Source organism: Triticum dicoccoides, chromosome 2B, assembly GCF_002162155.2.
Source record: "Triticum dicoccoides isolate Atlit2015 ecotype Zavitan chromosome 2B, WEW_v2.0, whole genome shotgun sequence".
NCBI classification, from domain to species: Eukaryota; Viridiplantae; Streptophyta; class Magnoliopsida; order Poales; family Poaceae; genus Triticum; species Triticum dicoccoides.
Window position 1 is genome coordinate 645,304,221 of NC_041383.1, and position 12,671 is coordinate 645,316,891.

At 45.7% G+C, this 12,671-nt stretch overlaps 2 protein-coding genes across 4 annotated transcripts; both read right to left on the reverse strand.

Moving 5' to 3' along the window:
* Nucleotides 1-16: 16 nt before the first annotated feature.
* On the reverse strand, nt 17-1,373 carry LOC119365347 (SKI family transcriptional corepressor 2-like). Its single transcript, XM_037630966.1, has 2 exons — nt 1,255-1,373; nt 17-1,164 (listed from the first exon to the last, which is right to left on the reverse strand). The coding sequence occupies exons 1-2, from the start codon at nt 1,276-1,278 to the stop codon at nt 328-330; spliced, it is 861 nt and encodes a 286-aa protein (XP_037486863.1). The 5' UTR covers nt 1,279-1,373; the 3' UTR covers nt 17-327.
* A 592-nt stretch (nt 1,374-1,965) lies between these two features.
* LOC119365348 (APO protein 1, chloroplastic-like) lies at nt 1,966-5,350 on the reverse strand. 3 transcript variants are annotated; one of them, XR_005175457.1, is made up of 5 exons: nt 4,952-5,350; nt 4,761-4,816; nt 3,707-4,064; nt 2,505-3,561; nt 1,966-2,417 (listed from the first exon to the last, which is right to left on the reverse strand). XR_005175457.1 is itself a non-coding variant. In XM_037630967.1 (4 exons), exons 1-4 carry the CDS (start codon nt 4,971-4,973, stop codon nt 2,727-2,729), a joined length of 1,275 nt encoding a protein of 424 aa, XP_037486864.1. In that variant the 5' UTR covers nt 4,974-5,350; the 3' UTR covers nt 1,966-2,726. The 3 variants fall into 3 exon arrangements, 1 of the variants encoding a protein (XP_037486864.1); XR_005175456.1 differs by having other exon boundaries at nt 3,707-4,068; XM_037630967.1 differs by having other exon boundaries at nt 1,966-3,561; nt 3,707-4,068.
* Between the last annotated feature and the right edge of the window lie 7,321 nt (nt 5,351-12,671).

The window sequence follows — 12,671 nt, forward strand, 5'->3', positions numbered from 1 at the left end:
CGAGATCAAACCCACGTCGGTGCAATGCCGCTGTTGCTTTCTTCTCCAACCCAAATTTCGTTTTCAGATGACTGACATGCAACTACACTGTTAATTTAATAACGGCCTGATAAGTTTCTTCGAGACTTTGCGTCGCCAGAAATGCATTGTGATGTGGTTTTGCTCGATCAACAATTCAACATAGGATTCCAAGAAACAAACTGAATAATTCATGGCGATCGATCAGGTGGATGTTGTACATGAACGAGTGGCGCGCTGAAAGGGCAGCAATGGATTGGCGTTGTCCACCGTGACCGTGGGGGCTCGATCGAATCGATCATGCAGGGTTCACATCACGTGGCAGCCGACGGCGTTGTCTTCGTTGAAGTAGTCCGCGTCGAAGCGCGACGGCTGAGGCCGGACCAGCTGCTGCTGATGGGGAAGCTGCCACGGCATCGGCGCCGGGGGCGGAGGCGGCATCGCGTAGTACCCGCCGCCGTTGTAGTAGGACGGCGCCGTCACGTTCGCTGCCGCGTAGTACGGCATCGTCGGCATGTACTGCATGGGCACGGCCATGCTGGGCGGCTCGGCGCGGTTGTAGTTGTGGTGCGCCGCCGCCGGCGCGTGGTCGGGATGGGAGGGCTTGGCCTCGGCGGCGAAACCGTCATCTTCTTGTTTGAAGGCGCTCCCTTCGGCGCCCTTGGCCTTCTTGCCGTGATCATCGGCGTCACCGGCGGCGCCCTGGGCCTTCTTGCCGTGATCATCGGCGTCACCGCCGCCGCGCGCGGACTGCTGATGCTGGTGCGCGCACTTGCTGCATTCTTTCTTGGACGACGCCGCCGCGGGCTTGTCGCCGCTGTTGTCCTTGGCATCGTCCTTGCGCTTGCTCTTCTCGCCCGCCATCGCCGGCGCCATCGCAGGCCAATCACCGCCGTCGCGGTCCTTCCCGCCATCACCCTCGCGCTTCTTCGGCTGCTCGGGCACCGCCGCCTCGACCACCTCGGCGATCTTGCCGACCTTGGCGAGCTTCTTGACGAGCACCTTGGTGTCGACGTTGCCGACGACGGTGACCCGGTCGAGCGACGGGTGGATCTCCGTCCTGAGCACACCCTTGAGGTTCATGGCCTTCATCACCTTCCTCCTGCAGCCGTCGCAGCAGCTCACGTTCACCTTCAAATCAACTCTCTGCACACACACCACCACAAACCCGGTCAGAGGTGTTCATTCTTTCACAGCAAACACCATGGACGACCGAGCTCTGAATGTTAACCATACCTTGAGCTCTTCTTCCTTAGCCATGGCGATGATGACTACGGCGCGGGAGCTCAAGAGAGGCGACCGATCGCTCTGGAGCTGAGTGAGTGAGTGATGAGGTGGGTTGGCTAGACAGTTGCCGCCCCGTATTTATACACCAGTGAACGAACACCGAACGCACATGTGCAGTGCAGAGAGCTCTTGCCACTGGACCAGTGTAGATACCCGGCCATACGTACACGGTCCGTCTGTTGATTCCTAGCTGTATTTACCAGTGCTATTTTAATCGTCTTAGCACAATGGAGGAGAGGGTATATACTGGGCACAACTCAATCATGTGTACTTGCAGTTCAAAACAATTGTGTACTTCAGTTGCATTGCAGCCGCTCGCCATGTTTCCTCTGTTCTTGCCCCAGCATCAGAGCAGAGCAGAGATATTATGCCGTGGCATCTTCACTGGCTACTGTAATAATATATGTGATGACCACATCTTTAGCTGGTACTACAATATTACTTCAACTGAAGGTTCTTTTCTAATGCATATATGTTATATTCAAAAATAAATAAAAATTGTGCGAGCTCAGGGCCCTTAATTTGAGATTATGTTGTTGACTTGCTGGGACATGGTTTATACAAAGTTGTAATTGCAAATGGTTTATGATATCTGCAGTTCACTGCTGAGAAGAGCATGGAAGCATTGTTCAGGCTGGCTGAATAGCCTGTCATACATCCTTCAGAAACAAATATACTAATTCCACTTCATGGCTCTCTAACCATCCATTTGATACAACTTTCGCAGCCATGTTACAGAGTATACAGCACAAAAGAGTAGAGGAGAGAGTACATTATACCGATAAATCTGACGGTATACATGTAGCCGCACCGGGAGCGATGATCTGGGATTCTGGGGGCAGCTACAAGTTGCACAGCTTTTAGGCCATGATTAATCACAGCCAGACGCACAAATACCCGAACAAATCTCGGCGATTAGTTTAATCCCAAGAATCAGCTCGCCATTAAGCATGGTACCAGCAGAGGAAAGGGGGAAGCCATCTGTATCGAGCCATCGTAAGTGCCTCACAGTCTAGCATAGGGAAGCATAAGGCATCTCACGCCATTAAACAAGGTTATATGCACCATAGCAGAGGACATCCTTTTCCACTTCCTTTCTTCAAGTTGTGCATCTGCAGCAAAGCAGTGATCAAATGGTCGCAAGATGCATAGTATCACTAGGAAGACAGGCGAGCGAAGGCAGGATATTCGAGGATCACCTTTTGATGAATACTTTTAGCAGATCTATGAATCAATTTTGAGAGTATGTCTGGTCGTGGTTCAGCATAGTATTAGTATTATAATACAGCCTATGCATTTGCTGCTGCCTCAGGCAATATGACAGGGCCCAACCATGAGGCATCCGGGTGCGGGTAATAAGCACCTTCGGCTGGAATTTGGACTCCGGGCATCTTCAGAAGTGCAGGGGCAGAACATCGTTTTCATGCAGCCATCCGAGCTTCATCGGGGTCTGGGATGATGATATCAGTCCTCATCATTGGCCGGTACTCTTCAGGTATTTCAGCTCCCGCCTGCACACATAGCTCGACGACGGCCGGAGCTTTGCCATAGAAACTCCTTAGGGAGGATCTGAGAGGAGGGCCAGTGGGGTCAGGGACATGCCACACATAGTTCGGTGGTATGACCTCATCCACAACAGCATCCTGCCACCCGTGCTTGCCGTCTCGCCACTGGTGCTTGAAAGCCCCACAGAGCTTCACATTGTGTCCCCATGGACCAACATGGACCTCAGAGCAGTACCCGCATGCTTTTACCGTATACTTGCTCATCAGCTGCGCAACACCCTGCCGGACATTGCAGTATGCTTTCAGTGTCCTCTCTGCATGCTCTTTCACATTGGTTGGCATGGGTGTCTGGCCCTGTTGGTTGCTAAATGTGTCAAGCTCAGCAAGAAGAGATATACAGTCCTCCGATCGGTGTGGCTTAGGCTCATCGACAACTCCGCCACGGTCAATAACCTTCTTGCCAATCATCCGCACAGGAGCAGCCCGTCTCCTTGTGGGATACTGTGGTAGGTTGACACCAGCTTGAATGCATAGCTCAACAATTGCTGGAATCCTGTCAAAGTCAAACCTGGTGTCATGCTTGACCCTCCGGCCAAATGGGTCAAAAAGATGGTAAGATTCGATCGGGATGAGCACATCGTTGATGGATCCTCTGATCCAAGAGTGGTGACTATTTCGACGCTGGCTTCCTGAACCATAGCAATCTTGTATCTGGTGGCCAACTGGGCCAACATGGACTTGAGGGCATTTTCTACAAAATCATAAGACGGACATTAATATACAAGATACTTGCTGAATCATGTCACATGATAGTGATCGACGTGCCTATACAAGGGTCTTGAAACGTTAATGCATGTATAAACAGCTTATGACACAGATAAGAATTTCGTAATCACCTGCAACCAAAAACTGTAACAACATTCAAAAGCTGAGAGATGCCTCTGATGAGCACTTTCCAGTTATCAAGGACTTCATAGGCAACAGGGACAAGCTCTGGTAAAAGCAAACCGTTCTTTGGGGGCTCAAGAGGCTTCTCTATCCTCATCTGTGCAAGCCTCTTGTCTTTGCGGGAAGCTTGCAGCATCTTTTTAATCGGGACAGGAAAGGGCTTCTTTTTGTTCTTTGGGTGTAATTCTGGGAGATCAACATTTTGTGGTTGTTGCTGATACCTCTCATGCCTCTTGCTAGCAGGATCAGGAGAGTACTCACAGCATGTTACTGACCTTGCCCGGCCAACTCGTTGAGGTTGGGATCCTATCTGTGACAAATTGTAAACAAAAGGGATAAGTATAAACCGGTCACAATGCTTGCAAACACAGAGGTCACAATGCTTGCAAACAGAGAGTGAGCGTAAAACTCTTCGACTGCGGCAGCACTCCATCACAAATTCTTTTCGAGCATTCTACCAAAACCAAAATGACAGCAAAAACGGACCAACGGGCCGTTAATGGTAGTTATCTGCCAGAATGTAATCACAAAGATAATAGTGCAGACTAAAAGGGAATCTCGTAAAGCAAAATTCAATGTAAAATGGCACTGCAGCCTTCATAAGATATCCACAACTGAAAAATGATAGGCCCTATGAATCTGAATAATTTTTGTTCCTAGCTGGGTGTATAGAGATGATATACCTGTGTTGGTCTTTAATGTTACAGCAAAAACTCATTTGTCAATCAATATCAATAAGCTAGACAAAGGCATGGGAGTTAAAAGTGCGGCACAGGTGCTGAAAGAGTTTTTCTATTGAATAGCACCACAGTTCTAATGATTACCATTTATACGAGCAACACAGCATCATAAACATCCATTTTGATTACCTAGAATGGTTGGAGGGCACTTTTATATACTCAATTGGCTAACCTAGAGATGACATAAGAATCCATTCAAGCCTCTTGGCTGTCGTGTGATTGACTGGGAACTGATTGCATAGCGAGAGCAAGGAATCAATACCTTTACTAACTGGTTGGCCCTGGTTCCATTGATGCCTGTCAAGCTAAAACGAACGCCTGAATTGAAGATTCAAAGGTAAACTTTAGACACAATCATACAAAATTCTGACAATAATGTAAGAGTTAGGATATTGAAAAGGCAATGGAACTGTGGAAGGCAATGGGGATTATTGCTGGACAGTTAGAACCTACCCTTACAGTTAAGTATCTCCATGGCACAACCCCAGCCCCCCAAAAAGGGGCGCTGCTAAATTCAGCAGATACGGAGGGCAACTTAATGTGGGTTCAGTTGCTGCTTCGGTTGCCCGGATGCGGAGGAGGAGCAGACGATGCCGGTGGCGGAGGAAGGGCGGCAGCGGCGCCGGCAAAGCAAGAAGAGAAACTATTGGGTAAGCTCGAGGCGCCGTCTCCTCGCGCGCGTCCGTAGGCAGGGAGCGCTACTGCCGAGCCCAGCGGAGAAACTATTGGGTAAGTCGCGGGCACGGAGGCTACACTGGAGAAGAGGACGCTGGAGGAGGGTGGAGTTTTGCTTTACGCACCAGTGGGCAGTGGCCGGAGTTGACGGGCGGCGACGAGCGTTGCACGAGTGGCGGAGAGAGATAAGAACAGCAAGAGTGAAAATATCTCCGTTTGTTATTCACACATGGCCCGTAGGTCTGCCTGATACACAGGCTCAGCAATTTCGGGAAATGGGCTGCAATTTGGGGAAATTGGGCCGGCACACTCGGTTAAAAGAAAGAGCATGGCTGTTCCACTCGGACTCGGTTAAAGAAAGGGAATTCCTATTTGCCCGAGATCACTTTCAGAGCCCCCAAGCTACCCACGGCTTCGTTGTTAGGTTCATTGCTGAACTAGATACACTGAAACCCCAGGGTCCAGGGCGGGGAAACACTCCGGCGTCGGGCCACCCTGGCCAGCGCCGGCCAAAGAAGCCACCAGCGGGTAATTGCAAGATTCATGTAGATGCTAGAGTATTGACTAGAAGAGGAGGATCAGCAGCGGCTGTATGCAGGGATGCGTGGGGAAACTATATGGGCAGCTCGGCCTTGGTTATCGAGGGTGTGGTAGACCCAGCCACCCTTGAGGCAATTGCATGCCGGGAAGCTTTGTCTCTTGCTGAAGATTTGGGCATCCAGAGCTTTGTTGTCGCGTCGGATTGCAGCCAAGTTGTATCAGATATCAACAGGAGATCACATGGGACTTCTGGAGCGATCATTGAGGAGATAACTATTATCATCTACTTTTCAGTGTAAATTTATTTTTGAGAGTCGTGCTGTTAATTATGAAGCAATTAGATTAGCCAAGTTTTCATTATCTAGAGGTCCGAGGCGCCATGTGTGATTTGGAGTGCCTCATGACCAAAGATGTATCCCACTACTGTGGAATTTCATGAATAAAACTTGGTTTTACCCTTAAATTTTTTTTGCCCGAGATCACTTGTTAAGGGTTATTACTGGTAAAGATCACTTTCCAGACGCTCACAAGTGACGCATTACATGTACGCCATTTATCCTAATCTTAATTTAGGAGTTTCTCTTTCTTTTAGATTTATTTATTAAAAAAACTCTCTTGGACTGTGTGTCCAAATCCTGATCAGTTTTTACCATTAGACTCGCGTCAAGATCTTTAAAACTAGACCACATGTTAATAGGTTTTAACTAACCTTTTAATAATAATAAAAACAAATACGAAAATATCCGATAAAAAACAAAAACTGACGAAAAAATGAAAAGAAAAACAAAGACAGAAACACGCTTGCGGTTTTTCAAAAAAAAATCATTTTCAAGAAGCACAACTTGTTTTGTTTTTCAGAAGTACGGATCTATGTCTTGACTAGAAGCAAATTTGTGCTTCTCGTGGACACATATATTTTCTCTTTCCGAGAGGTACAGTTGCGCTTCTCATGGAAATAAATCTGTGACTCCACGAGAAGCAAATTTGTGCTTCTCACAAAAGCACATATTTTCTCTTTTCGAGAAGCACAATTGTGCTTCTCGCGGAAGCAAATCTATGCTTCTCATGAAAGTATATATTTTTTTCTTTTTTCAAGAAGCACGTGCTTTCACAAGAAGCAAATATGTGTTTCTCGTTAAGGCATTTTTTTCCCATGCAAAAAAAGTTCACGCAGTTGTTTTCTCCAAACCCTAGGGAAAATCAGGTGAAACCCCAAAAAAGCCCAAAAAGCCTAGAAAAAACCTATCTTAAACCCGGAAACGCGTATTGAAATTTTTTAAAAAATCTAGAGGGAGCGCCCAGCACATCACATGTGGTGGTGGCTGGACGCACCACTTGGCATGCTCCCAAGCCACTAAAAGTTACCCCTGGAGGTCCCCAGCAAGAGGTAACCTTCAGAGCACAAACGCCGCCCACTGAGGTCTGAGGATAGATGTCATCGGCAAGATAGTATTCCATGTTGTAGTATCTGTCGTTGACAGTGTAGTTGCACGGCGGTGATTCCCAATTGCAAAGCTTCCTGAACACCGGAGATCGTTGATGTCGTTATGAGAACCCGACATTTCAAAGAAAGCATGCCAAATCCATAAGTCGTGTGATGCCACCGCTTCTAGTATGATGGTGGTCTTTTTGGTGTGACCTTGATACTTTCCCCGCAAATCTTAGGGACAATTTTTTATTGCCAATGCATGCAATCAATTGATATGAACATTCCTAGAAATCCCAGGCATCTCCAATAGCCAACAACTTCTTGTCATGCACATTTGGTTTTCTGAGACACTCAGGTCCAAACACCTCCGCCACGGCGCAGCAAACCTGACAGTAGTCTTCAGGCATGTGCTCTCCCTCATCCTGACCATCTCACCAACGACATCTGCAATAGTACCAAGTGCAAGCATCCTCAGAGCAGTCATGCACTTCTACTTGGCAGAGAAAGAGAGTTGTCAGCAACAATCCCTTGTGAGTTTGAAGTAGTCATCGTGTGCCTCCACTCGCTCCACAATGCGCAAAAACAATGGTTTCCACATGCGAAACGGCGAGGAAACCATGGATCATCCAGGAAAATAGGCTTGGGAGTAAAGTAGTCCCTGTGCAGTAGCTTTGCCACGGACAACTCTTCTCCCTTTGATTGTGCCCTTGAACTTGAGAATATGCTCCGCTTGCCGGTCCATTTCCTCTTGCATGCTCATGAGCATGATTATGTCCACTTCTTCGTCTGAATCCGGGGAATCGAATGACTCATCTTGAATCATTTGATCAAAGCTCCGTTGGTCCATACTCCTCGTCGGACAAAGCATCGGAATCCATCATTTTCCCTAATAAAATCACAAAAAATCCGGCCAGACAATATGTCGAACACATCAAGCGCAAGGCGGGGCCAGAGAGTTGCCGCCGCGATGGCGTCCGGGCCGGCGACAACGTCCACCGCGGCGAGGATGGAAGAGAGGACTGCTCTGCCGGAGCTAGCGGTGCAGAGGCTAGGAACAGTTGCGGAGCGTGCGTGGCAGCGGAGCTGCGAGACGGGCGGCGAGGAGGAGGAAGAAGAGAGGAGGCAGCAAATGGATCCAGCAGCTCTGGGGGTGGATTTGGTGCAATTTGCGATGGAGTCAAACTGTCAGGTCCGACGTGTCCGGGCGCCCCCCATATTCGCCCAATATTTGGGCTGGATATGAGGGGTGTCGGTCAGCCCGGGCATTTGAGACCCGTTTAAGGAGCCTGCCTTGGTCAAAATTTTATGATCGGTCAGTGATCAGGCGGCCCACCCGGATGTATGAGGCGCCTGGCTGTAGATGCTCTTAGATACAAGGGGGTGCATGTTGTTTTCCTTTTTTAATTAGTTGCTTTTTTGCTTCGGTAATGCATTATGAGGTTGTAATATAGCCAGTACATATGATCTCTGGTTTCAGTTTCGCAAAGAAAAAATTATCAAAAAAATCACTTAACCCTCTCAAGCTCGGGATATGGCTCGCCAACATTCTCAACTATAAATTGGACATGTGACCCCTCCAAATCTTTCAAAACCACTGCGCATAATCCCCCAGTACGAATTTGCACAACGGGTTTGCCATAAAGGCAGTCCATATATATAATGATAACCAATGTGACATGTGACCCTCCATATGGCATCAAGATCATCAATGGGTTGTGAGCCTTAGATGCAGAAACCTTGTGATATGGCAATGAAGTTGGTATTGTATCATCGCTGCAGCTTCACATATGCAAAACATTGCCACCGTGGCAGATCTGCCTTCCAAAACCACCTTGGAGTTATGTGCATTGTTTTAAAACTAAAACTTTGGAGGGTCGGGTGTATGGCCTCATAGTTGAGGACCAACCAGCCAAGCTTTCTGACTTGAGGGTTAAAGGGAATTAACTTTTATTTAACTATATGCAAATATCTGATGAGCCGCTTGATCCGGACCACTGGCCCAAACTTAAATGTTAACTAACCACACAATCATCCATCTACTGGTTGCCAGTATGGCATTGCCTACAGGGCTCAAGGACCTCAAATTTAACAGTTGATGGAAGTCTCCCAATGATGTATCTACTCGCAGCCGCAACATCTCTCTTAGCTTCTTCAAGAGCTCTCTCACTCATCGAGCAACATTTACCCAACATTCTTGCAGCACTGCATATGCTGGTATCACCAAGCTTCCTACCATGGCCACCAGGGGTCGTATCCAGCGTGAGACACTCCAGCGAAGGAGCGCTCTCAAGGATGTGGATCACAAGCTTAATAAGGCTCTTGGCTGAACGGAAGCCAGCGATCATCACCCGTTTGAGGTGGTCATGCCGGTATCCCGATTTCCCCCTTAAGTATGCATCGCACCCAGCATCACAATAATGTATTATGGCATTTCGTTTTATCTGCAAATGATGATGTAGCATCAAACATTACTATCACTATTCCTTGATAAGCAGTAGTTTAGAAGATAAATAAGACCACAATCATTTATAAGATATATGCTCACTGGTTTTCCCATAGATATCAAGAAGACATGAATAGTGACTTACACGCAATATGAAAGATTCCAAGGCAGGAGAAGCATCAAGAAAAGAAGCCAGATAAAAGGTGTCATAGACAGGGGAACAGTGCCCTGATCCGTTAAGTACAATCTTCAAACTCTTGAGGTGGAGGAGCTTGTCAAGAAGCATTGGAGTGTTCACATTTTGAAGAACAAAGTCCTAAGAGTGATTATGTAGTTCAATATAGCCACTATAAGCTAGTCTGATGATGCTTATAAATATGATCTGATTGAAATGTAAACCCAAAACGTACCTCACTATTGGACAGCAGGGTAAGCCTCTCGACATTGCTAGCGATAGATGGAAGCTTGGCACGACTATAAGAGATGATTCTGGACGGATATAAAGATGACAAATGTACTTCTATAAGTTGGGAAGAATCTCCGATATAGATCTCTGGCGGGAACCCAACATAGTGAAAAGTGAAGAGATTCGGAGCGCTGATATCTATCACCTGAATCTTTTGACAACTTGTAACTATGAGAAAATTAAGTTTCTGCACTGTACATGGTATCTTCAAACAAATTATCTCATTGCATAAAAATATCTCCAACTGTTCTAAGCTGAAAGATTTTGAGAGCAACTTCCATAATCCCTCCTCAGTAATGCAAACACGGAATAGGTCTAAACTTTTCAATCTTTCAAAATAGCCAAGTGTTTCCATAGGTTGAAAAGTGCACTTGGAGATATTAAGGTGCTCAATCGAACTCGCAGCTTGCTTGCCAAATGAAACCGAACATGGAAAACAATCTTCTTCTTTCATGGAACGAGACAACGAAAAGCTTAGTTCTTTGATACTAGATTTGAGAGCAATTCTGAGCCACCAGTCCAGATAGAAGGCACTCACACTGCTACAATGGAAAAGATCAAGTTGAAGTGACTTCACCTTCATCCCATTTTTAGAATAACTATTCAAAATTTGGTCCACTTTGTTGATGTGATATATTTCACTTCCCTCAAATTTGTCGCCAGTCAACCCAAGTGGTTGTTTATTGAGTTTGAGATTTGAATAACATCTCCATGAATGCAGAAATCGTTTAGATACACAGGCAACACGGCCAGCGTCTTTTACTGGCATAAGTGAATGTATATGATGTAGCATATCCTGCAGAAACATTGTTAACAAGTTTAATGATTAGATTATAGCTAGTGATTTCACTTAGAACATACAATAAAATTACATTGTTATAACTAGCACATGCGTGTTGCATCAAGACCTACATTAAAGATAAAAACAACACACTGGACTAAACTTGTTTAAATGCTGTTAGCGAATGCACCATGCAAGATTGTTGATTAATAACAAGAGGTGTACATATGAGTGTTGCGTGCAAATGCATCTACCACCAGAAGTTAAAATAAAGATGCAGTTATTTGCAACCCACCTCAGGAAGTTTGTCAAGCTCAATGCCTTGTCTCGTTTTAGGGGCACCTTGAAGAATCTCGCTTTCTCGGCAGGTTTGAGCCTCTCTTTTAGCTGATGAAGCCTTCCATCCCCTGCCTTTAGTGCATTTGGCCTCATTGATATCAATTTTGTTCATCCAGCATTCCATTAACATTTCACATGATTACAAAAGTAGGAACAGTAAGCAGTACTGCCTCTGTAAAGAAATATAAGAGCGTTTAGATCACTACTTTAGAGATCTAAATGCTCTTATATTTGTTTACGGAGGGAGTAATAATTTGGGATTTGTTGGAATTGTTTATTTGATCTCCTAAAGAGCTAACTTAGATGTACTTTCAGTGTTTTTTTTCGAAATTCCATGCTGAATTGATAGGATTTCCTACCAGGCATCTTAGTTCCTTGCATAATCTAACTCGATAGTATAGCTCACTGAAAGTGCGTTATATTGACTAGAGGGGGGTGAATAGGCGATTTTTACAAATTCGTCACTTAGGAATTTCTAAGTGAAGAAATTCCTAAGTAACGACACAATAGCAGCGGAATAAGTACTCAGGTATAAGCATAACAGAGCAACAACATAGTCATCATGATGAAAACAAGCACAGAGTACAAATAGCATGAAAACAGGATAAGCAGGCTGAAGACTATGTGACTGAAGAATTAGGATTTAGGAATAAGAGAAAGTCTTCAGTCAAAGTCTTCAAACAGTAATGATTAGGTCCATCAACACATGAATGAGGAAATGAAAGGGTTGAGGAAATAGAACCAGTTGGCTTAGTGAAGACAATGATTTGGTAGACCCGTTCCAACTATTGTGACAGTTGTACATCTGGTTGGAGCGGCTGAGTATTTAAACTCGAGGACACACAATCCCGGACACACAGTCCTCACCGTATTCTCCTTGAGCTAAAGTCACATATATGAGGAAATAGAATGTAGAAAAATAGAGCAAAAGTATCAGACCACCATAGGACTTTAAGTTTACAACTCGATCCAACAAATACTTCAGAAGAACAAGAGTTGTAACTTAGCAAAAAAATGCCCATATAATAGACCCGCTCAAAGACTAACTCAAATTTCTCCCCCTTTGTCATCAAATGACCAAAAGGGACGAAAAGTGAGGACTAACGCCCTTGAAGAATATCATCATGATGTTGATGGAGGAACGCCAACGTTGTTGGGGTCGTCCGTTATTGTAGGGCCTGCCGAAGTGTCGTCCAAATCTTCAACTTCATCTGTCTCACATGATGAAGAATATGAGCTGACGACCAGATGATGAACTTTAACCTTCTTGAATTTCTTTGAAGGTGGCTGAGACCAGTCAAAGTCCTGTTGGAAGTCCATCTCCTTGAGTTCATCATCAGTGCAGATATGTGAGAGAATAGCCCAGGTGCGGTTGAAGACTTGATGCAGATAATAGTGATTCTTCTTCACAGAGTTTTGAGTGACAATCATGTTCTGAAGATTGCACCAAACTAACACTTGACCCACTTGTGATTTCTATCCACCTTCTGATGAAGACTT